The following is a 27,593-nucleotide window of genomic DNA, read 5'->3' as shown; positions in this document are numbered from 1 at the left end:
ATGGTACAGCAGGAGCCTATAATATTTTCTGGTGCAGTAGCTGAAGGACCCCTCTATGTGTTGCTTAAGTTACTTAATGTAACATTATAAATCCATGCCAATAATGTGCATATTGTATGTGACACTTCAGGACGTGACACTACAGGACATTTTTCCACTTCAGAACAGCGGCCTCTATCATCTCTTAAAATTCTGGTGATAAATGGGTGAAGAAATGTCCTACAGCACTGCAAACATTTAAACTTTATTAACTTAAATTCAGTGCGTCTATTTCATATGAAATAACTGTATCACACAATAAAACACTTTGTGTCATCAATCATCACAAAATATGTCTATTATACCAAAATTTCTACATTTTAGGCCATTTTTTAAAAACCATCAAAAACCTGGGTAAAATTTTAACTTTTTTGGTGAAAGGAATGCAGTTCAACAAAATTCTAATGTCTTTTGATATAAAAAATACAAAAAAATTACTTTTACTACCCTTTTGAAAAAAAAATGGAATTCAACTTTTGCTTGGAATGGCCCATATATGGTAATTTGTAGGCTCCTACAGGTATATTATTAAATGGAAAAAAAAAACTCTAAAAAAAAACTAATTGAAATAAAACAAAACTTAAAGATATATTGATTTCATAACTAACTTGGACTTCAAGAACTTCATGCATTTTAAATTTAAATTATGATTTGACAATAGAAATTTCTTTTGGTTATTTGAAATTAAAGTTTTCATTCTTGTGCCATATAGCTACTTTTCTCTTGAAACTTTGAGTTTTCTTTGTCACTATTGAAATAAAAATAAACTTTTGCGCCAGGAACAAATTAGGTAACGTAGTTCATTGGTATGTTTAATTAGAAAGTAGAACACTTCCTAATCTGATTGTAAAGCTCTTATCTATTAATTAAATAAGGGATTATCAGTTCAAAGCACTTGATCCCAGATTGTCGAGTGAACTGATTCAACTGACACTTACAATGAACATGCTAGCTTAATTACGGAAATTCAATTACAAGGCTAGAAGATAAGTTATAAAATCATCATATATGGGCGTCGATTACATAGATGTAATATTTCATTATTTAAAACTGTTTGATGAATTCTTATTTCTAGCTTCTAAAAATTTTATTGTGAAGATATTATATTTTTTTAGACATGTGCTTTTTGTAAGATTCTTTTGAAATATTGCGAAATATTTTTTGACTAATTAAGATTTATAATTATTTGCTGTTAATTTAAAAGAGAACAGTGAAAGAGTATTAGAGTATAAAGATAAAAGCTAGTTTTCATGTCTGAGTTAAGCCTCATATTTATGCCATATGTGTTGTTAATAAAGCAAGTTATAACGTAAATAATCGTATTGTGTAATTGACTTGTGGTCTACTAGTTGTTTCTCACTTTGTCGTTAGACATTTTAAAGGATAAATATGCAACGATGATGGGGAAATTGAACCTTCATCAAAACAGTTGCGAATGGCATTCAGTTTCATTCCACACTTATTACTATAACCAGCGATATACTCATCGTTCCTATAATTAATTGCTATCGCTGTATTGCCTTGGTTTTGCTGTTACGATCAATCCCAACAGAATTTGGTAACACACACTCATGCTTTATTGAGTGTGATCCTACGTATTAAACGGTAAATTCTATGTTTATAATTGGTATTTTACAATGTATTAAGAAGAGTAGATTGTTGGATTGGCCATCCCTGGCCCGAATTAAACAAAAAATCTTGCTGGAAAACTTATATTTGCAAACCAGTAAAAGTACAACAAGTTATAAATGTTCAATCTGTATTTACAGTGATGTTAATAACTAATGATAAGGTATATTGTATATCTTAACGAGACACATAAACACGATGGCAGAAATGCCCAACTTTGACCCGAACTTTGAGCCTCAGTCTCGCCCTCGTTCGGGAACATGGCCTTTAAATCGGCCCAACATTCCATCAAGGAAAAATAGAATGCAAGAGATGGGTGGAGGAACTTTTCTAGACACAACTCTCGAGGAAGCAAACTCACAAGAGCTCATTGCAACTGAATCTAATGAAATGCTTGAGCCACCACCATTGTTGATGAAGGACGATTATTTGTCGCTGTTGTCTCCAGATTCTATGAGTGATATTGACTGTATGTTAGTAGGATCATCGCCCACAGCAAATCTTGTTACAGATTTTTCAGCTCTTTCGAATACAGTGATAAAACCAGAGCCTAGTAATATTGCGAATAATATACTGAGTGATTATTGCGCATCTAGTACAATGACAGAACTATCTAATTTACCAGAAGGACAGACATTCGAAGATGTTCAAGTGATGCAACAGCAAAATGCGAAGCAAATACAAAACACTGCCGCTACATCGGTAAATTTTGTATCGAGCAGCCCTTCACTGTCAAAATCCCCTCCTTCCACCACTGTCTCAGCGACACAATCGTCGGTCGCTACTGGTGCTACCACGAAAGCAAAATCGACACGGAAAAATGCCTGGGGAAACATGTCCTATGCTGATCTCATTACACAAGCTATCGAGTCTTCTCCTGAGAAGAGACTGACTTTGGCACAGATTTATGAATGGATGGTCAAAAATGTTCCTTATTTTAAAGACAAAGGAGATAGCAACTCAAGTGCTGGTTGGAAGGTATTTTTTATTTCTAATTTATTTACTTTCAGTGATTTCTGGAAAGATTTTGCCTAGTGGGGATAAAGAGCAGGCTTTTTAACTGAGTGGGCATCATAGGTTGGATGTCTCAGATTTGAGCCCGGAGACCTTTTTTTTACCAAACATTTTATTTTAACAAAATTAGTGCGAAGAAGAAAAATTGAAATTATAATTTCTCCTAAAAATCGAAATTTGGGATCTATTATTTTAATATAAATCCAAAAAATGAATCAATTTTCAACATTTAGAAATAAATAATTGCAAAACGGCATCCTTGATCAAAGACTTTTAGAAAAAAATAAGTAATCGCAAAACGGCATTTATCAATACTGAAATATACATCCTTGATTCATTGTTCAAAGACATTTTGGAAAAAAAGAACTGTCAAAATAATCTATCATTAAAACTTTAATGCAAAAGTATAGAGCTTGAAAAAAAAAACATTTTTGGGAAAATAGGGAAACATATTTATATTTTCAATTTTCTACTCATCTAACTTTGGTGAATTAAGCATCCATTTTTTTTGTAATTTTTTCAAACAATGTTATTAGAATAACATTCATTTCTGTCACTTATGAAAATGATGAAACATTACCGGTATCTAATTTTTTTCTGGTATATTTACATTTTACACCATTGTGTAATACGAGTAATACATTTTTAATTGCTGACTGAATCATTTTACTACAACATAGTATTCCCTTCATTTTTCCAGAATTCCATCCGACACAATTTATCACTCCATGCAAAGTTCAAAAGGATTCAGAATGAAGGAACAGGAAAATCATCATGGTGGGTTATAAACCATGAAGCCAAACCTGGAAAGTCGCCACGACGCCGTGCGATCAGTATGGACAATGCCAGCTCAAAGTATAATCGATCTAGGAACAAGGCACTAGCAAAGCAGAAGGTATTTGTTTCAAGATAACATGCCTGTTTAATAATGAGGTATACCTAACCGTACCAAGTAGGGCTGTCCAAAATCAAATATTTTTGCGATTCAAATCGAATATTTTTTTTCGAATAATCGAATATTACGGTATTGCGAAATCATAATTCTGTCTCTATTTTACAATAACCCTCCCTCCCCTTAGATATTGTGATAACGTATGTGCAGTTACATCTAAAATAGCCTACTGCTGATATTTGCATAACCATAAAATATCTGGAAACTAGTTATGCGAGGGACGAGAGTTCATCAAGCACGAAGAGCCGCCGCTTGCCCGGTAAATATCACTGTGCAAAGGTGGTTGTGAGGCTTTTTCCGATTAATGTTCTTTATTTCACCGATTTGCAAATAAGCCAGAAAACAATTCAAATAACTTGCGCTTGATTCAATTTCGAATATTCGGTTCGATTGGACAGCCCTAGTACCAAGCGATCCAAAATTAATCGAATTTTTGTAGGGGGTATCAAAATTGCTCATTATCATTAAAAATTAAAGGACGAATTTTTGTTACCATATCGATATTTGCAGTAATAGCAGATTTTTCTGTTTTTAAAAATCTATTGGTAGGATATTCAATGAATAGCCTATTCGTTTTGCATTCTCCTGTTCCTTATCGCGTAAGATAACGTTGCAATAACAAGACTCTGATTTACACTGAATTCTTATTTTATAAACAGGCCGCTGAAATAATGAAGAAACAGAAAGCTGGAATGAAACCAGGACAAAGAGAATCTGGTTCGTGGAGTCGTGATCCAACTTCTGGTCTTGAAACACCAGTCTCCAAAGCACTTGCATCTGAATATCGGTAAGCTTGTTTCGCCGCACCTATAAATAGGAATGGAAAGCGGTTATGTTGTTATTATTTATCACTCTAATACAGGGGTCACCAAACTACGGCCCGCGGGCCGGATCCGGCCCGCGGCGTCATTTTATCCGGCCCGCGATAACACGCAAAAATGGCGAAATATTTTTCGAAAGGAAATTTTCCCGAGCATCGTCTTCCTTGTTTATTTCGTAAAATTGGCCAATCAGCAAGATGCAAAAGAGTGACGTGATAATAGACCTTTTCGCATTCGCTCAGACACTTTTGTCACCCTGACAGATTTTCAGTCGTGGTTGTAAACAATACTTCGTTAGTTTTAGGTTGTGTTTGGGAAATTTAAGTATGGATCAAACAAATTAAGTCAGTCATCATTTGCCTCCTTAGGAGTTACAGTTTTAATAGTAGTGATGAAAAATTAGTCTAGAAATAGCAGTGACAAAATAGGTTACAATTTTCTACCAGTATGCAACGTTTTCTGCGAAAGATACACTCGTACACTCGTGACGCGTGCTTTCGACGAAACTGTTTACGTTTCTTGTGCTAAAATGAACGTCTAATGTGCATTTTGCGCTAACAGTACTGTAATCCCTCGCGTACTGCTCCAATTTCACAAGTCACACTAACTTTTGTACTGATTAAATGCGGATATTCATGTACTTATGTTACAAAAAAATTAATGTTCATCCGATTTAAATGAAAACTGCACAATTAGATAGATCTGAGTGAAAATAAGGAAATAATACCAAGTTTGTAAAAAACGGTCAAGAAATATCGAAATTTTAGTACCGCCCGACAGGCCAACTTTCTCCATAAGAATTGTATTACTTTTTTGATGAGAACTGTTATAAATATGAAAAAAAAAACATATCAATCACTAATCTTTCGATGTGCGTCACATGTATGGAATATTGAAACTATTTCTGGATTTTATTCTGGCAATGGTGTTTTACACCGCCGAAAGATCGTGGCAAATAAACGCTGGAGTTGTGCATGTTAGTTTGTCAGTGGTTCATTGGTAAATTGGTAAGTATCAACTATCAGGTTAGGAAAGAAATACACACGTCCACATAAATTTTATTGGTGTCTATAGACAATACCATCAATTTGCACTAAGTATAACTTGAGCGTAATTTTTGAAAGCTTTGAATGATGGGAAATTTATTCGCTAATGATAAAAATCAAATACCAGATAATAGTTGTTTATTTTATCTAAATTATGTCAAAATTTTATGGAATTCCATGCTACAGCAGGCAGTCCATAGTCGTTTTTATGAGCGGTATTCCGACACGGCGTAACGGTACTTAGCAGACGTGATGCGGACATTTTTTGGCGCAAAAAGGCGAATTTTGTAACATTCCTAATTCATGACTGCAACGTTTTGATAACAGCTAAATTCAGGATAGTTGTCAAGATATGAAAATCTTGTATATTTGTTTTCCTAGGATGTTTGCGATCTATATCCTGCGATATAGATAGAATTTAATATTCAAGTCTTCAGAAATGTAGAATATATATCGTTAACAAATTGAATGGATTTCCCAACTTTTGTGAATTTATTGTAGGCCTATTGCATTGAAAAAAATATTTGTCCGGCCCGTTTCAACACAGTTTGAGTCATACCCGGCCAGCGGTCAAAAAAGTTTGGTGACCCCTGCTCTAATACTATCTCATTCAAGCATCCTTGTGGCAACGTCACATACGGATCCGAAATAAGGAGAAAGGATCTGCAGTTCAATACACAATATCCTAGTACCCTTTGCTGAAAACATTGTTACCGTTATACCATCATGCAATGAAATTTCTATGAGATTTCCATCAATAATATTTTTGGATTTGGCATCGCTCAAATATTTAATAAATAATTGGGACTTTTTTGTACTTAATTACATTTGTGTTTGTTTGAAGGCTACCCATTATATTATGGTTCAAAATTCAAATTTCGTTGGTGATTACCTATTCATGTTAAACAAGTTTTATATTTCATTTAATAATAAGATGGTGTTTTTGAAGCAATACATATGTATGCACTGCTCACCTAATAATCACATATTTTTAATTACCAATTTTACCTTGTAAAAGGTGACAAAAATATTCTTGTGTGCAATGAAGATACAACAGTATTCTGGATTATGTTTAGTATTTTGTTCAATTAGTATCTGTTCAATAACTGAAATGGAAACAGATTTAAAATAATATAAATTTATAATGAGATTTTTTACTGAATTTTTGAGAAAATGTTCTAATTTAAAATCCAAATCTGAATGGGACCAATTGTTAATGAGATAAAAGAATAATTAAATTCAGGTTTCAATGTTGTATTCCAATTCTGAAATATTCGGTAATAATAGAAACAAGGTTATGCTACACTATTTGTCTATACTCCTTCAAATTTGACGCTTCAGATAGCCCATGTTCAATTGCACATAACTTTTATATATCTTTTTATCAACATCTTTAGACAAAGAGCAAGCTCCAATGCCAGTAGCTTGGGTGGCAGAACATCTCCAAGTCTATTTCTTGCCCAAGACTTGGATGATGATGGAGCACCTCCTCTTTCACCTCTCTCTGGATCGATTACGAATCTATCAAGCCTTGGAACATCTGTACCATCAGGAGGTAAGATTTTGGTAATATACAGGCTGAACATATCAAAACATATTGAAGCAGGGTTGTGCAAAAGTCCGGCCCGCCTAGCCATTTAGTGTGGCCCTTCTCAACACTCAAATTTTTGCCCATCAAGCATAATCCGACAGTTTATGTTATCAGCTGGTATTAACAAACAATGCAAGAAATTTGAATTGTCTAAATAAAATTTTGCATTGTGGGAATTTTTCAATTTGTTGTGTACTTGGGAAAACTAAATTTTCGTAACCCAGCTTTATGTCTGAAGTTAGTTATATAGTCTATCGACAACAAATGTTGCACACCCCTGTTCTAAAGAGTTACAAAGCGTCCTAGGTTCTGGGGGTACAATCATACACAAACAGAAGTTAAAGTATTCAATACATTTTCTTTATTTTCGTACAAGTAATTAAGACATTTATGGGTTTTGATTTTCTCGAATCACCCTGCATTGATGATTTAATTTTATTTTATTGACCAATGATATTTCACTTATTAAATACCTCATTTTTGCTATGCTTCAAATTCAACCAATTTAGTCATAATTTCATCCCCCCCATTGACCAATTTTTTTTTGTTATCGCAGCACTGAAATAGATAACTTTCCTATAAACGCAATCGTAAACTTTACATCAATATAACGACCTCAATCCATTTAAAAGACTGGCTACATGTCATAAATAAATATTTCACTGAAGAGTTCTTGTTTCAATGAATGAGCTTTATTAGTTTGGTCACAGTCAATATATTCAAATATTTGAAATGTTTTGTACGTCATCTCATCTCTTTTTATAAATTAAATTAAATGAGTTTTATTTCGGTAAATTCAATTTCAACATGTTGATTATGAGATTACTCACAATTTTAATTCACATACAGAGTGACCCAAAACACATAACACAGATCATTTGGAACCTTTTCTGAAGAGAACATGACTTATTCGCAAAATGTCCAGGATTACTGAAACTTTTGAGTACAATCATACAAAAACAGAAATTCAAGAGTAAAATAAATTTTTGTAATTTTCATGGAAGTAATTAAGGAATTTATGGGTTATGTTGTTTGAGGGGTCACCCTGTAGTTGATGTCTTCTTTTCATTTTTTATTTGACAAATTTTCTATTTTGTCAACCTGTATTTAATTAGAAAAAAAGGGCGCTCCAGAAGTGTGTGTACCAATTTGAAGGTAACTAATTTTTTTCGCCTACTTCACATTAATTTGTGTAAAGTTACTGAAACTTATCGGCAGGAGGCATATTCACTTGGCTAACACAGACAGTTCCTTAATTCATAATAGAAATAAAATAAGGAAAATAGGAATGAAATTATGGCCTAACCCTAACCTGGTACACACACTACGGGAGTACCAAAAAATGTATTTTTGTGTATTTATTGCATGTTAAATCTGTCTGTCATATTTTCAATCTGATTTTTTGCTTATGTTTGCTATTCAACAGTAGTTTTCAATGTGAATAATGCATAGTTTTGATTCCAAAAAACGATTTGTGAGTTTATCATCGAACCCAATCCATAATATTCACATTAATATTGCATATTTTTCAGCCGTTAACAGCATTTTTGACTTCGTAAGACAAGATCAGTCTTCCACGATTCCGGAAAGTTTATCAACAGATCGAATGGTGCAAGAAAATTTGTTGGAAAGTCTCGCAAGTGAGTCACTGTATCTGATTTATAACGAACATTCATTATCTTACGTGTTTTTCTCAGGAAGACGTTTAGAGAAATATTGACCCATAGGTTTGAAATTGTAGTCTCATTAATAGAACACACTGAATTTGAAATATTTGAAATTAAATTTTCAATTCATAGGTTTGGCAACATTAGTTACTAGTAGCAAATATTTGACGTGCAATGAAATTGTATTTGATCTAATTTCATCTAAATTTATCTATTTTGTGGTAAGACTCATTTATGTGCCAGTTTTTATCAATCTGCCATAGGTCATGATTTTTCTACAAAATACTAAATTTTACATGAGAGAAAAATACTTTTCATTCTATGGATTTCGCTGTTGTTTATTAAACTCCATTCTGATTGTCAAATCCAGCTTGTATTTATTACAAATTTTGCTTTTTCAATATTTTGCTCTGTTCACCTATATTGGATTACTTCGTTCCTCTGCACTAGTCACTATGCATAGAAAATGCATGCACATAATGCAAACATTATTTGTCCAATCTTCATTCGCTTCTTAGCCAGTGTTACGCACAACACACACTCTAGCTTTTGTACAGTTTAATTGATTTATAATGTGTCCATAAATATGTATCGTATTGCGATAAATACTAAATAACAAAGCAATGTTAGTGAACCTACATGCATTCAAAGTAATATTTTTTTATTTTTCCCCGAAAGCAACAAACTAACTCCTTGGGGAGGATTCCATCCCAGTTGGGAAACGCTTCTAGGTAGGCTATATCCAATTTTCTTGGAAATTCACTGAATTCGCGCTATCGGTTTGAACATGCATAAAGTATGCATATATTGTAAATTTGCTTCGTACCGACGTTCATGTTCCCATCTAAATTGGATTAATAATTTGCTTAATATTGATTTTATTTTTGAATTGGATTTCCACCTTCTTTTGGTTGTATTTTTTTAACGGGTGCTTGATATTCACTACCATTGCATCATGGGCTGTAGGAAATATATGGTGGAAAGTATACTTGTGAAAATGTAAATCAAATTTTATATAAAAATACAGTTATTTTGATTCTTTCAATTCTTCAAATGGATATTTTCATATCTATATATCAGTGATTTCAAAATGTTATTTTAATCAAATATTATGAATAATTCTGCTCATTGTAAAAGTTTTGTTCTGTATGGAATTTTTTTGATTTATATAAATAATATATATTTTTTGAAAAAGTTTCCACACCAAAGCAAAGTCACATGAACTCACTCAAGGAGTAATCTTCTCTGACAAGAGTCACATGAGACCACGAAAACGCCAATAGCTACTGTAACTATGGTATAATGAATTACGGTGCAGTGCGCGTTAGTAAATTCTGATTGGCGTGACACTTGAAGCCATGGGTGCTGTGACCTAGGAGTTAAAAGCATTAGACTTTGATTGCTATTTGTAGGTTAAAATCACAGGTTTAAATTCCACGCCTACTCGTAGTTTATTAATGAATTGGATGGGCAGTAGCAAACCGAAAAAGTGGTTCTCCGAAACTAGTATTTCCTTGCTCAGTGTCTACATGTGTAATGATGCCTTGTTTGGAGGGAAAGGCGTATAAATATGTTGTATAAAAAGGCAATATGATCAGGATAACAGCTACAGGCTAGGAAATTGCACATGGCATCGAAATTTGATGGTTTATGAACCTACAAATACAACTAAATGCCATTTTGCTTCTGCAAACCATCAATTTGGTCTATTTTGCAGCATCTAATTCATTTGAAGCTCTTTGACTTCGCCCCAATCCAATTATGAGCGAATTAGACCGTCTTTCACACCTCTATTTTTATTTCTTGCCACAGTTATTTTGGCTTCGTCAACCGAATCCCGTTGGGTATTGAGTTTTCGTGATAATTTGTATTCGTAGAATTCTATTTTCGGCACATACTTGCATATACCATGTAGTACCCAACAGACATTGCCTGACCATGAATGCATATTAAATTGCATTCTTTCATCACTTGCAATTGTCTGAAAATTGAAAAGACTGGTTGTCTAGCTACCATTTTCTGGAATTTTCCAATTTGCAAGAAAAAATTTCAGTGGCCTATTTTTATAATATAAGAAAGGATAGGCCTATAAATAGTGGTTATTTAAGTGTTTGCATAACTGTGTTGCCATCACAGAATATATGTATGGTTCAGATCCTATGTCCCCATCTCACGCATGGTGAATAAATTGCTTAGGCCATGACGAACCGATAAGAAGCTTGTTGTGTGCCGCATGAAAAATAATGAAATTGTATACAGAAATATTTGTTTATGTAATATTATATCATTTGTCTATAAGTATCAATATTATGTTACATTTATCTTTCATGAACATTGCATTATGTATCGATGTGTTGTATAAAAAAAAAGGTCAAGCTTACGATTTTAGAAGTCACTGGTAGTAACAGTAATTGTTGCTCTTCCCAACTCAAAAAGTAAAAATTAAGTATTTGTGTTTTTTTTTTTGAAGGTATGGATATGACGCCAGATACAAAGGCTGGAATATATTTGCAACAAATAAATGGATCACAACAGGTAGAATTGATTTGAAAAAAACACTTCGAAACCTACTTACTTGTTATCTAGGCGGATGAGTTATAGAAAAGTTACATACGAATCTAAGCTAGGAATAAGCAAACAAAATCAAAATATAAATTTGTACTCTGATAGTCTCTAATTTTCAATTTTTAATCCTGATTTGAGTTGAAAAAGTTCAAGACAAATATTTTGGACCAAAATCAACCACAGACTTAAGAGTCGAAAGTCTTTCTTCAGCTTTTGCCATTGTATAAAATAAACCATTGATCATAATACAATGGAAAATGACACAATTACCTCATATAAACCTCGTCATTCATTCAATAATGAAATCATCAATTATTTGATAATGCTTAGCGCTAGTTATAAGACAGTTTTGTAGTTCTTGCAGGGAGAGCGATTCTTGCAAGAGATTTGTATTTAATAACATAGAACCTGATTGTACTGTTTACCCGAGACTTTTATAACGATATTTTTTTTTTATAACGATAATTAAAGTTTTTAATAATTTTTTAAATAATTAAAGGATTTGCACATCTGTACATAAGAATCTGTAGGTCTGAATTTTCATGTTAAGTATAAAATACAATATTTGAATTATTCCATATTGTGAATGCAATCTGAAAAATTAATCTTTTTAAATATGGAATATTGATTTTATTCTAAATTGTGTCGGGTTCAACAGAGAACACATCATAGAAGTCAATGTTAATTTAATGAATTTGAATTGGGGAATATACCGGAAACTTGAGATAAGAAGTGATATAATGCGTTCTCTATTTTTTAAAGTTTTAGAAATAAATGAAAACATTTTTAGTCATACTGAAAGACTTCAATTGCTTAAAATGAAACTGTCCTAAATTTTCCTGAAATCAAAAATATAAAATATTGAATAAAATAATTTTGAATGAATTTGAATATAAACTCATTCTGGAAACCCTGACTCACATTTTATGAACTGATAAGATAAGAACTGATTATTATCATAGATAATTTATTTTGAAAGCTCCATAGTATAAGAAAAATTACAATACACAAAACACATATGATTGAAATTCAGGAAAGTAACCAAAATTGAAGGTTAATAACATATGACGTAGAAGTACTCACTCTATGATATAGAATATAAGAAAAAACACGATAAGATCATCTCTAATTAAGCTTGTGATAATACATGTATGTAAGTGAAAATTGCCCATTTTATTTGCATCTAAAAGTGAATACTATTAATATATTTTCATTTTGGTTTCAGTTTAAATATATCTATATCTTCAATAATTGATTCATTGAACTAGGCATATTGGAAATTACGGCTGATTCATAATGATTGTTATTGATCTGATGGGATTATAGGTACTGAGTATTGCCGTCACCAAATGCTTTCAATACCTCTCTGTACCTTGAACATTTAGCCCTTTTCCCAGTGGAACATTCTCCTTGAATAATAATGAGTTTGAACTTGATTGACCTTGGTTTAAAAAATGTTCGAGATTAACTATTATTTATTAATAATAAAGATGAATGAAAATAATATATTTTCAAAAAACGGTACAAAATTTGCTCATTATTAGGCTTTTGTATTTTTAAATGTGCTTAATTAATATTTATAGAATAAATTATTGCCCTTGGGGAATTTTCAACTTTTAATGAGAATGGTATTTGGTATTTCATTTAGTAGATCATTACAATTGCCCTTTCACAACAAATGGAGACGAAATCTTGAATGTATCTCACATTTTGAGATAACTCCATACTAGTCGCCAATAACAGTCTTTATCAAAAATGGCAATGGTCAAAATGTCTGTCATTTGACTGACCGTTGTTTTCTCCCAGATGATTCCTGAAAATTTAGAAGAGTCATTATAGATATCATAATGAATTTTGATGAATGTCATATCAAGGTGTGCCCATTGTTATTAAAAAGTAAAACTTGAGGTGAAATGCCAGAACCAGCACAACTAAAAACATTCTGGAAAAATATAAAAATAATATAATCTTTATAAGGGCAGTAAAGCTGTATACAGGAAAAAGCAAGCAATTTTGAGATTTGGATGTATCTGGTGATTCTTAGTCATAATAATTTCACTTCTTTTTATCTCTAATAACTATTGTTTTATTAACTTTTTCCATTTTACTTTTTTAGAATTCAAAAAATTTGAATAACGCGATTGTTCAGAGCACACCAGAGCTTGCAAGTCTGTTACAAAAACAATCGCCGAATAAAAACCTACAAAAAAGTGCGAAACAGGAACCACGATGGAATGACAAGGTACCGAAAAATCTTGTTTTTGTCCTTACTGCCAGCCCTGGTCCGCTACTTCTTTATAAACCTCTATCTGAAATCTTTTTCTTCTTAAGTTAGTGTCAGAAGTTTCAGTATACTGTTAGTATTCTTGGCTAAAGATTGAAAATGCTTTCATAAAAAAACAAAAAAAAAAACATTTTGTCTATTTAAATTTAAAAAATTTCGTCGAGTGTTAGTATATCCAAGTCCATTCGAACAAAATTCTTTTAACATTCCTGGTAGCAAATATGAAACACTATAAATTGTTATAAGTCATGCATTGTAAACCAAGTCTATGCCATAAAAGAAAGAAAAAAATATTAATACATTATGAAATATAGAGAAGTAAATCTTATATGTAAAATATGAAACACTCATTTTTTTTGGACAAATAAATATACATTTTTATTTTCAGGGTCCCTACCCGTACCCAGATTACCAGAACCCACAAATGATACCTCAGGTGCCTATGCAGTCACCCCCACAGGTAGATTTTATTCTAATAGATGTTTATTTTATCTCTAGTAATACCTATGTTGCTAAATATGACAAATTCAGAATGATGTTCTTTCTAACATTTAGAATTTGCTGTTGTCCAACATAACTTTTTCTTACTGTATTTGAATCAGACTAGGGAAATTTACATCAGACTCAAAATCGAGGGTGCGCAACATTTTTGGCGATGGGCCATATAACCAACTTCAGAAATATAGCAGGGCCACACCATAAATTATATTTTTCCATTTACACAACGAAATAAAAAAATTAGTGACAACCAGAGCATGAAAGACAAGAGATGAGAAAGTAGCTGTCTCCTTTTCCCAAAGTAATGAAGGCACCGGGCAAATGGTGTGAGATTTAATGCAGCACCAAGAGCAAAAATCATTGTATTTTCACCCATGTCTTTTTGAACTGTCGGATAGGGATTTTATGCTTGATGGGAAGAAATCTGAGTGTTGGAAAGGGCCACACTGAAGGGCTTGGCCGCCTGTTGCATATCCCTGCTCTAAATTCTGAATCATTCAAACACAACTCAGAGTCCTACACCAATGGCCGCCTGTTGCATATCCCTGCTCTAAATTCTGAATCATTCAAACACAACTCAGATTCCTACACCAATGGCCGCCTGTTGCATATCCCTGCTCTAAATTCTGAATCATTCAAACACAACTCAGAGTCCTACACCAATGGCCGCCTGTTGCATATCCCTGCTCTAAATTCTGAATCATTCAAACACAACTCAGAGTCCTACACCAATGGCCGCCTGTTGCATATCCCTGCTCTAAATTCTGAATCATTCAAACACAACTCAGAGTCCTACACCAATGGCCGCCTGTTGCATATCCCTGCTCTAAATTCTGAATCATTCAAACACAACTCAGAGTCCTACACCAATGGCCGCCTGTTGCATATCCCTGCTCTAAATTCTGAATCATTCAAACACAACTCAAGAATCCTACACCAATGGCCGCCTGTTGCATATCCCTGCTCTAAATTCTGAATCATTCAAACACAACTCAGAGTCCTACACCAATGGCCGCCTGTTGCATATCCCTGCTCTAAATTCTGAATCATTCAAACACAACTCAGAGTCCTACACCAATGGCCGCCTGTTGCATATCCCTGCTCTAAATTCTGAATCATTCAAACACAACTCCGACTCCTACACCAAGTTGAAGGAAATATACTCTGACATCGTCCCAACTAAAAGAAAGCCAAATTTTGACCAAAAAAGCCTTGGTGTAGGCAAACCTTCATTAGTTGTCTATTGATACTCCTCTAAACTCCACAAAGTTTTCAAATACAACTTCGTCTCTAATTTTAAAATCAATAGAAACATACCAAACTCCATTACCCCTACCTCACAGTCTTGATTTAATAACCCAATCCCATTTTAGTCCTCTTGGTAGACGTTAATGCAGAAAAACATTTTGCATAAGCTATTTATTACTTTTTTATACACTATTACTTTTCTATTTTCCATAATAAATTTTTGCTTTGTGATAAACAAACGATCCAGATAAAATTGTATTCCAAAGTTTGGAATATTACCATGATGAATGAACATGGAAACGAAAGTTAAAAAATTATTCATCTAATTATTCGCAAGACAAAAAATTTACTTTTTTTCATCTTTATTTATCAGACCGATCGCTTCCAAATTTTGTCTATGCACTCTGTATCACATTTTCACCCTCAATTTGTCAAAAATGGTAGAGTCCTTCGCCCTGTCAATCTATTCAGAAAAGCCACTTTCAAATGATGTCTGGTAGTATAAATATCTGATGATATTTTTCTGTCGATTCACATACTTTTTTATTTTAGTACAAAAGTTCATTGCAACAGGGAATAAACGAAGACAAACCATTATATCATTTTGTGAGGAGACCGATACGACAAAATGATTCACTTTATGGACAGCCTTTGTCTATTCAAGTTCAACAGCAGCAACAGGTAATATGTCACACTAAGCAGTTACGAAATAAGCAGGTTCATAGGGTATGATTCTACATATTTATCCAAAGGGAGAGGAAAGTCAATAAGAAGGCTCATTAATCATATGGTGAACCACAACCTTTAGTCCATGTCAGGTATGGGATTAGATAGTTACGTTTGAGATGCATGGACGTGATGGTGGAGCCATATCCGATCAGTGGTTACGTGATTCCCCCTATGGTGGCGAGGAATCCAGGAATCTTCTCGCACACATAATTATCCGCCACAGGATTCAAACCTGCGAACCAATGCAGGGTAATCAGAGGTGCGATGCAGAGCGTATTCCTAACGCCACATCTCCGAGCTCGCTATCAGTTCGTATTCCAAAAATTTTTCTGAATTCTAGTGATTTATTGCATCATTTTGATAACATTGTTTTTTTTTTTTAGACAAACTATATTCAGCAACAGCAAAGAATGCAGCCATACATGACTGGTCAGCAACAAATGGTAAGTCTTTGATTTTATATGTTTAATATACCTTAAGTCAGGGATGTTGCACCTTCGCAAAGGTTACAAGATGCCCGCCATGCTTTCTTGTTTACCCGCTAAATCACTAATTCAACATTTCAATAAAAAAAAAAATGGATAATAAAAACAGCCTTCATCCAATCTAATATGTGAATTACTGCCGGTAAAGTGATATCATCTTCAATATTGACAATACAATGGGAAAATGGAAGGACATTTATTTTATAATAACAAGTAGTGATGATTGATGTTTAATAATATTCCTTTTGCTGCGGGTATTTCCAGTGCTTATGCATACAGACACTGGAAAGATAAGAAAAATTTTACATTGTGCGGCCCGTGGAGAACTGCCAACTTTGAATAGCTTGCGACCCACAAAACTAGTTATTAATTTAATTTAATCTGGTATCTGCGAGCAATTCCAATCATTTTGCATTGCAAAGTCTATACCCGAGTCCAATTTATATCTATGACTTTACAATATCCTAACGGCTAGCTTGTGCAAGCTAGAATGCCTATGTTAAATATAAAGATGCGGCCTGCGGTTTCACTGAGTTATTTGTATCTGGCCCTCCTGTATTGAAGGTTGCACACCCCTTTTTGTGCCCCCAAAATTTAACATCCTCTGTTCTTTTTTTATCCAGGTACAAACAGACAACCAACAACCTCAGCCTCCACCACAGTATGATTCAATGTTACAAATAGATCAAGCCAACTTTCCGTCGGATCTCGCAAATTTAGATAATCAACAGGTCTTCGATTCTGGCGATCTGGACATGAACGCTGTTTTGAGTGACATTCCATCGCCGTATAATTTTGGATTGGATTTTGACAGCGGTGGAAAACCAGCAAGCTATTTCAACCAGTGTCAAACACAAATGCAAGATACTGGTTGGTAACATTATTATGTAAAAATTTGGCTTCTCGTTGTGTCGCGTATCCACACCATCACCCCAAGCAAGTCTTTGTACAATATGTCATTGATAAGCAAGAAGCTGCTATTATTTGTCGGAATCTTAAATATTCAGAATGTTCTCATTCTGTTTCCTGTTAGATTACTATCTATCCTATCCCACATTTTCTGGAAAAATTTGTTCCAGATTCTAATTTCACTGCAAACATGTCAAATCAACAGAAAAAATGTAATTTTTTATTAGAAAAGTACATTTTTCAATATTATCGATTTGGGATTCATTTCAAACTAAGTTAAAATACTTCAAATTTGAGTTCTTCAGAAATAACACAGTGCTGTACTGATTGCAATGAGTGTTTTTGAAATGTTTGCAAGCAGGTGTTTTGAATATTGTAGCTAGAATGTTAAATAAATGAAATTTATTTCTTGAAAGGTGATTATAACATGGGAATGAATGGAAATAATAACATGATGGATACTGGAATGCCACAACAGCAACAACAACTCACAATGCATCCAAATCCTGATGTTTTTATCACCAACACTGGCCCTGGTAAGTTGATGAAACCTTACTGAAGAATAAACATATTGGACTGATCTTTGATTTGCGCTTGGTTATTTTCCACTAATATTGAGTTTCAGCAAGTTTGATTTTATCAGGATTTTTGTAAAATTTTATAACATAGTCTTGAAGCTGGAACATTTCTAAGCGTGGTCTGCCCTTTGTTAGTCTCTTGTAAAATTTTACTTTGTGTTATGTCATTGGTAATAATTAAGGCTATAAAAAAGAAACAGCAACTTTTGAAATCGTGTGAGTTGTCAGCATCTTACTAATACTCTAAACCAGGAGTGTGCAACCTTTAATACAGGAAGGCCAAATACAAATAACTGGTTGAAATTGCGGACCGTACCTTTATTCAACATGGGCTTTCTAGTAGTTGCAGGCACAAAAATTTTGGTTATTGATGTTATGACATGCATTGTTAGCTGCTTGGGCTTAGTAACATCCCAGAAAATAAATTAGACTCAGGTATAGGCTTTGCATCACAAAGAGATGGTAATTACTCTCACATACCAGATTAAAATGAATTATAAACTCGTGGGCCGCACACCATCCCAATTTGACACTTCTCTGTGGGCTGCATAATTTTTCCTATTGGGCCACATTTGGCCCGCAGGTTGAACACCCTCACTCTACGTTGTCTTCAATGTTACTGATATTGTTTTCTGATTTAGTATAGTTGTAACGCACATAAAATATGCATGCATAACCTAGAATACAAGTTACACATATCACAAGCAAATGTACCGTTAAAGATTGAATAACAAATGCAAATAGAGTTTTTATCCTTGATGGGGAGAAATTAGGAACTCACAAATTTATATTTTGTAATCTACTCCGCTTCAGCTTCAAACTTTTTTACTTTGCTAAAATTGAAAAGAACAATCCCTGATATATCAATACCCAATGTATTGCTGTCACAAAATCTTATTGAGGACTTTCCTAGTCAGGACTTATATTTGTTTAGTACTTGGTGGCTCATTAGTTATTATTTATCAGCAACCTAGTTTTTTATTTCCCTAATGTCTCTTACATGGTATTGCTGAGGCATTGAGCCCAACTATGGGTAAAATATGATTCTGGTTCAATCCCCCTGCTTACAACCTAGTATAATAAATTGGGCACTGATGAACAGGAAAGATTATTGTCCTAAAATAGTGTTAATTACACATCAATAGCTTCTCCTCTAAAGCAGGGGTGTGCAACCCACGGGTCAACTGCGGTCCACAAAGAAAAATTGTGCGGCCTGCGGAAAAAGGCTCATTTTGAATGATTCGCGGCCGCGAAACTAGTTTTTGATTTATTTAATCTGGTACCTGTGAGCAATTCATCCCTTTGCGTTGCAAAGCCTATACCCGAGTTCAATTTATTATCTATGCCTATGATGTTACAATGCCATAAATACAGCTTGCTTGTGCTTATGTTAAATATAAGTGTGTTTTCCAAGTTATTTGTATCTGGCCATTCTGTATTAAAGATTGCACACCCCTGCTCTAGACTAGAGTACTGTTCATAGTGAAAGTGCGAAAAGCCTCACTAAAACTTAAAATTAATTTTTTATTTCCTATTTTTCAGGATCAACCTCTGTGGACCTGATGATGATGGATGGTTGTCGCATGAACAATGCTAGTTTTCAACGAATGCAGACAACACAGCAGCCTTCCTCTGTTGGTGCATCTAGCTACTCCATGCAGTAACTCATGGAAAGAATTTGACGTTTGTAAAAAAAATCTTATCAGGAAAATGTACATTTTCAAGCCTGTGCCATGTATAATAGAACTGTCTTGTAGGCAGATTTCATACATGGTTTTTGACTGATAACAGAGGCCCAAGTTTAATATGTGCTTTTGTCGAAGGTGCTGATGACATGTTATTGGTGCAAATTCTGTTTTACGTTGCAAATGTGAGTACTTCTCTACACGGCCAAGGGCTCTTTATTGATGCCAATGTATCAATATTAGTTTCAGCAGATTTCTGGTTAAGTTTCATGAGAATAGTCACTTGAATCTAAATACCATTAATGAATAATAAATTTTTCATTTCCCGGATGTTGGTATTTTTTGTCATTCACCCATGTAGGTCTGTAAACTTGTCTAGAAAATTGATAATCAGAGACGGAGTTTCTGAATCAGGCTGTATACGTCTTGTTCATGTATGAAAACCTGATTTACAAATATTTCAGGATAATCTAATATGATTCATATTGGAGAAACGCAGATTTCCAATAATTTTTCAACTTTTTCGAAGAACTTTATACATACAAATTTTGTTGAAAGGCTTCACTTGGCTGTTTCAAAATGTCTCAACAAGACAGTAATGAGACACTATTTAATGCATTGTTGAATTCTGATGAAATTTGTTTAAAATTTCTTGTGTTAGTCTTTGGCCTAGTTTTTCTTCGAGTAGGCCTAAATCAGTTATAATTCTTTAGTTTTTAATTCCCATTCCTTTATGTTTATCTTATTCATTGTATCCATATGTAATTAGCTGTACAAGTGTACCCGTAATATCACACGATATGTGTGTGAAGGTGTAGCCTTTTCGTTTTCATTTTTGTTGCATGAAGCCAAAGTTCTCCGTTAATGACGGAAATAATTTGCCTCATTCGGTACAATCAGGTTATCTATTTTTCTTTTTTTTTTGCAAAGGGAAATTGAAACTTTTATTTGTATACAACCACATTATATAAGATCAATGTGGTTTTCAAGCTTTTTAGCCCCCTTTTTGAAAATTGTCAAGTCTCGCGCCTCACCTCAAAAATAACTACCGGTAGCTGACAACAAGCTACAAATAACAGATAATAAGGCGAAGAGAGGTTTTATTCAAAACACCCATTGAAAATATGTGGCTGGAACAAAAATAATGAAACAAGAAGAGCTGTGACATGTAAATATCCAAAATATGACGGGAACAATCAGATCTAACAGATATTTTTTCAGTTTCACGCCCCCTCAAAAAATTGTCCACGCCTCCTTTGTGGGGCGAGCCCTACCGTTTGAGAACCACTGTCTTAGACAGAAAATATATCTGTCTTCTATATTTGCTATCTGGAACAGTTGTAAGATTGGAATTTCCAAACCAAGCTCGTAACGGCACATAAGTTTGATTGCCTTCCATCATCTCGATATAAATGTGAAAATCGTATTGAAAAGTCTACCCAAAAATTTTTTTCTGATTACATTAGAAATTTTTTTTCTTTGCTATTTTGAAGAAAATTGTTGAATATGTTTTCTTTGAGTCTGCCATTAACTGGATTTATGGCTTATGCTCTGCAAAGTTCAATTATGACTTACTTTTAACAATGCCTGACTTCATAAACACCTGTACCCGACTGATTTGTAACCATGTTGTGATATACCTGATTCATATTTGGCATTTTTAATATTTACAAGCAATAAATTTGCATTATAATGTTACGTTCATTGATTATATTTTTTCCTTCTGTTCCTCATGTCCATAATCGCAAATTGTGCGAAATTTTCCACCGGTTTCTCGTTCTCATCAATTTTTCTGTAAGTTTTGGTGTTTTTTATCTTTTCCTGTTCTTTTTTTTTTGCCTAATGAAATTTTGTGATCATCTTTTTTTACTGCTGTTTCATCAGCATTTTACAAAGTATGTTGTTGTTTTGTACAGGTTCTAGTTTGTTTTAATGAAAATTTTGATTTATTTTCATATCCAATTTTGAGGTTTTGAGATAGGTCAGTTTTCCTAAAAAGTTTCATTCAATACAGGGGTGGGGAACCAGTGTCTCGCAATATTATTTGATTATTTCGCCAGGAAATATTCATGTAAAAGTGTTCGTTTCAGCTAGGTTTTACATAGCGACATTTCTGTAGTTACCATTCTTTTGAATTTTTTCATTTAGTTGTTGTAATAACAAGTGGGTCTGCTCTCGATTTATTCAGAAACCGCAATGATCGTAAAAAATAGCAATCTAAAAATTGAAAGTAGCAAAATCTTTTCATGTTAATGTTTCTGAAGTAATGAATGCGCTATAAAAATTTGGCACGAGATATATCGAAAAGTGCTGTGCAACCTGTAGCAATTTGTGGTTTCCCACCCTTGACTTATTAGGTTAAAATGGTAATAATGACCTTTTTCACTTATTGTCAAAGCATGATTCTGGTACATATGTTACATTGACTGACCATGTTTTTAAACCTCGACCCTAAACTCGAATTCTGACAAATTTTAAAATACAACAGAATAACTTATCTGTGGACATCCTTGAATATAACAGTTATTCCAAGATTTTTCCTGCTCAAATTCAAACAGTTTTTTTTCCTGGAAGTTATTAAAAACCTTTTATTTCATAGCTAATTTTGACGATTTTCATATATAGGGTGGGAATGGGTTATGTTTGAAAACAATTCTATTTTCATCATGGCACACTTGTGTAGTGTTTGACATGTCTTTTACAAATAGTTATTCTGGTTTATAAAACTACCTTTTTAAAATAATATAATTTGGGCCATAATATTTACAAGACAATCAGTTTAGATTGATTAGTTGTACTTACCAATTGTCTATGGTCAAGCTCTCTGATAACATTTTTATGGAAATATTGAATTTGCTCTGATCATCATGTTTTGCTCAATTCAGGTTGTCCATTACACTGCCCCCAAGATAATTTGTCCTCGATCAAGAAGGTATGATCGTTTTTATGTCACCACAGGGTTTCTGTGGTTTTTGTATAAATGTATGATTTTCTCTTTCATGATTTGGTTAAATGATGTAATTTTTACTTGTATCTAAAGTTTATTTTTTCATGTGCTCACTTTTACTTGATGAAAAAACGTAATTTGAATTGAACTAACAAGACTTTGTAGATATTTCTCTATACATATATATATAATTCGATATTGTCGTAAATCATGTATGTAACGTATAGTTGCGCTTTTTGTAGCTCTAGCGTTGTAGGTTCTTATCATTCATGTTGTTTGGTGCTTAATCATCCTTTTGACGATGATTCTGCACTTTTTTTTGTTTTTTGAATAACTTTTTGTCCTATTTGCTTACATGTTTCGCATTCAGATTGGTTCTTGATAATCTTCCACAGTATTTTAAGTAAGGTGCTCAAGCAGTTTTATAGTTTGATAATGTGATGAATTTACTTTTGGCATTCACAGGCGACGGCATTTGCAGTATAAATTTTTGTTCATCTTTTTGAATTACAGATCACTCTTCGATTCAAGATAAAGGACCATGTACAAAGCATATATCAATGCATAGTGATACAAGCTTAGCAAAGATGTTACTATAATGTATATGTCTAGAATATGTTTAAAAAAAAAAAATTTAGTACTTTTTCGATGCCATCTTGATTAGTAAATTACCCACCAGGTAGATGGATGAAATGGATAGTATATAAATTAAAACAAACATTTTCATGTTTTTGCTCTTTCAATGTGTACCAAGTATCTGTTTTTTGTCCATGGATATGGCTAAGCTTAGAATATATTACATATTGAAAATAATTTTTCTGAGTGTATTTCAAATAGTAATTTAGTAGGTTTTGGAAGTCTGGGTGCTACTTACCGATTTTATTAGGATTATTCTCTTGGTAACATATACAGTATGCACGCACGCACGTAGCGCTACGATATGTTGTCTGTGTTTTTATGTCAATGATATGTAATTTTGTAGTTTTAAATACCACCGGAATATCTTTCTTTCTCAAATAAGAATTATCATTCCGAATGCCGTCTGCGTCATTTGTGTTGTATACCGCGTTTCCTGGCAACGATTAACTATATAATGTTCGTAACGTAATTTATTTATATACCATAACTCGCAATGCTCCTGTTAATCTACAGGCGTAGGCGTTCAGAACTTTGGTTTTTACTCAATAATTGCTTCAAACAAGTCGATTGATGAGACAGGCGATCATATGTAATTCTGGCCGTTTCCAACGCCGACAGCGTTGTTTTATCGGGTTTGGGGAATGTGGGTACCCCCTGATCGTTGCCCTGAAGTATTACGACACAGCACAAAGGCCTTTATCGTATATGTTATGCGTTAATATTTAATTGACAGCACCTAAACAGTGACGTCACACGCAATATATTAAGAATCGCGGCGTATTAATCAAAATTTGGAGCCTATGTCACAATATCTACTGGATACTTCCTTTTGCGTATACAATAATGATTTCTCAATTGTTGTGATGGCTCAATCTTTAATAAACTTGAGAGAGAGAAATTGGCGGGTCTCCAGAGCAATCATATATTACCTGGGCGAGTGCGACCGGTACAAAATACTCGACGACTATCTAAAAGATATTTTTTTGATTAAAAACAACATCAAAGTGTGGCAATTCTTGCTAAATAAATGAGTTGTTACTAAAATGCGGAAATGCATGCCTGGATGTGATCCAAATGCAGTCATGCGTGGCGACGTAAACACCTTAGAAAACGTGGACTGCCGAGGTCAGGATAAAATTTCTCCGGGCTGAGCGATGACTGTTCCAACGCACGCGTTTCTCAGCAAATGGCAAGAAGTTTGCTTAAACGAGACTCCAGAAAGTGTTTCGTCAATTTCTACAGAAAGGTATGTTCCTCAGCCTTTGGATAATAGATCTCATATTGTTTGCAATCGGCTATTCGTAGGAGGGTTCCCTCCCGGGACCTCGTCCAAGGAGCTGATCAATGTTTTCAGCCACTACGGAAAAGTGATTAGCTGCAATGTCATGTCTGAAGACGAGAATAAAAACTACGGTTTCGTTACTTTCCAAGATGTGGGCGCGGCCCAGGCCGTCCTAGACATTTCTTCCAAAAAGAGAGCATTTTTTCTACGTGGGCATGCTTTAAAAATAAAGCGTGCGGTTTTCAAGCCTAGGAAGTCGGGACATGTGACAGAGGAAACGGCGTCGTACCGTGGAAAGCATGACATAGTTCGGTATTATGGAAGATCGACACAGTTTGAGTTTTTTGGAGAAAAAATAGGAGGGTATCCTATTCCTAGCGACATCCCAGCACCTCCCAGCTTTCCAGTGTGGCATCCAGATACGGCGTTTGCGTCCCAACAAGGTGGGATATCTCCTATGGCGTCAGTCGTAAACTTTGTGCCAGTCACGCATGTTTACCTACCGGTATCGTATATTCAAAGCTGCTCTATTCCCACGCAAGCAAAGGCACCATCATGTGCGGCAATACAAAATTATTTTAATCCAATGTGACGCTTACATGACTGATCATATACCTGTCTTGTGTACTTAGCACTATTGTATATACTTAATTTTGCTTGCTTAAAGGATTTTATATCCTACTTTTTACAGTTATATAATCAATCACACCAAGTTTTTTGTTTATTCACATCATGTCACTTTATATATTATTTTCTATTCCGGCAACACAATTATGTTTCTTTCGCTTTATATTCATTTCTCTCGTATACCCTATTTATTTTCTGAAATATACTGAATTCGAGTTTGTTTCGTACTATGAATGTGTGATACAGGTATAACAGTTTGGGGTATGAAAAGTACAAGTGAGGTCTCAACATATTTTTTTACCTGTGTGTTCAAAATACTTCTGAAAGGGAACGCTGAAAATATCAAACAAAATGCGAAACTTATTAGACGTGAAGTAGTACTTTCCGCTGGGAAAAGTCGCCTTTGTTTCAATACGTGCCGACGCACACGTTTAAGCATTTATTTTTTGTACAATATTATAATTAAAAGGGAAATGATAAAAGCGAATTTTTCTAAAAATTCTTTCGCGACGGAAATTGAGTTGCTTGAAATTCGAATAATATATATGTGAAATAATGTTGCGTAGCTGGCATGTTAGCTCGTTATGTATAAATATTATCAGTAAATTTAAATATTGAATCGCTGAAAATTGTTTATTAGGAAATTATGCCCAAGATTGATCGAATCAACGACATTATTTTGCCCTGTTATGTGAATTATTACATTTCGGCGACACATATTCGATACAATGTTGAACCTCATCCAGTAATCACAGTTTTGAAACGACAGGTTTATCAATTGTAAAATAAAACATATACAACACAGTTGAAACCATACGATCAACCCCAATCGGATCCAATTGCAGAACACGCTTTCAGTTTACCCACTATTTCAGATGAACTAATTTAGTCATTATAGATTAGATGGGAAAATTTTGGCTCGATGAAAAATGTGATAATTCTATAGCTGACAAAGTTGAAGGCCAAAGCAAACTTGAATTTCATTAGTGTTTTTCAGTCATGTCAATACTCTTTCTAGGATTCCGGCGTAAATATATGCTGGGATTTTTAATTTTGCATGCTAAATATAATGTAAGTTCAATTCATTAGGACAGGGAAGCCAATAAGACGGTTTCATTAACTTGTAACGCTTAGGAATATCCCGATTAACCAATCAATATGGGGACAAATGTGGGTTCGTTAAAATAAATTATAACAATTTTCAACTAATTTGACCTAGGGTTAGTTCGGATACCTATAAAGTATAATTTATATTATCCGGATAACGGATATATCCGGGTATTTCGTATTTAAACCATCCGGTTAACCGGATAGTTACTGCTTATTTCAGAGAACCGATTTCACAAGGTTTTTGCGGCGAATTGACTAAAAACCACCACACAGTTCTATTGTAAATACGTACATATGTATTATTTTTCTCGAATAAAAATGATTGTGCATTTTGATGTTGCATGTGTCAATAAATAAAAAATTGGGCTCTGTAATCGTACAGAAGTACAGCTGAATAATAAAATAAAATATTTTTTTAAATACTGTGTCCTAATTGTCTTTCCCTCGACTTCTAAGTTATATCTCATATTCAAATCCTATGTGAATATTCATATTATTCCTTTTTTTATTGTTAAATTTTTTGGAAGTTTTTTTTGTGTCTAGATCTAGAGCATATTTTCTTTAAATTTTGACTCGTACTAAATTTTGGTGTCGCAGAGTCACGATGACCATTTCTTTAGGCTTTTAAGTTCAATTAGTTTAACGTACACCTGACTTAGCTTAGATAGAATAGATTTATTTCGGCTGGTACATCTATGGACCTTTCCCCGAGCATCGTTTTCCTTGTTTACTTCGTGACATTGGCCAATCAGCAAGATGCAAAAAGTGACGTAACAATGCCCCCTTTTCGCATCCGCTCAGACACTTTTTTCACTCAGACAGATTTTCAAGTGTGGTTGTAAACATTACTTCGTTTTCGCGTTTTTGAACTCTATTCGTTAGTTTTCAGTTGTGTTTTGGAAACTTAAATATAAATCAGATAATTCAATGATCACTCTGTCTTCCTAGGAGTTTTAATTTGATTGCAGTAATAAAAATGAGTGTAGAAATAGCTGTGATAGACCAATGACATTAAACAATTAATTTAATGTCATTGGATAGACTAGCCTGAAATTCTTTACCGGTACTTTTAAAAAAAAGATTGTTGTATGCGATGAATCATAATGATGTTTTGTAACACATACCCCATTTTACAGGCGCCAACTCGCAAAAGCACTCTTAAAATAGCCCCGAAAATTTTGCAATGGTAAAGTATAGGAAGAATTATCGGGGGGTCAAAGGTCGGGGAAAGGTCCATTGATTCGGTTG

The 27,593-nt window shown here is 33.9% G+C and overlaps 1 protein-coding gene across 1 annotated transcript; it reads left to right on the top strand.

The window, feature by feature from the left end:
- Nucleotides 1-1,808: 1,808 nt before the first annotated feature.
- Nucleotides 1,809-23,500, top strand: LOC120339580 (uncharacterized). Its single transcript, XM_039407742.2, has 13 exons — nt 1,809-2,646; nt 3,383-3,577; nt 4,294-4,421; nt 6,899-7,056; nt 8,625-8,732; nt 11,230-11,294; nt 13,441-13,566; nt 13,997-14,068; nt 15,907-16,035; nt 16,467-16,526; nt 17,192-17,438; nt 17,894-18,013; nt 19,598-23,500. The coding sequence occupies exons 1-13, from the start codon at nt 1,867-1,869 to the stop codon at nt 19,717-19,719; spliced, it is 2,310 nt and encodes a 769-aa protein (XP_039263676.2). The 5' UTR covers nt 1,809-1,866; the 3' UTR covers nt 19,720-23,500.
- Nucleotides 23,501-27,593: the final 4,093 nt, after the last annotated feature.

The sequence above is a fragment of the Styela clava genome, chromosome 1 (assembly GCF_964204865.1).
Source record: "Styela clava chromosome 1, kaStyClav1.hap1.2, whole genome shotgun sequence".
Taxonomy (NCBI): domain Eukaryota; kingdom Metazoa; phylum Chordata; class Ascidiacea; order Stolidobranchia; family Styelidae; genus Styela; species Styela clava.
Note: the sequence above shows the minus strand (reverse complement) of the source record. Positions and strands in the feature narration are given on the sequence as shown.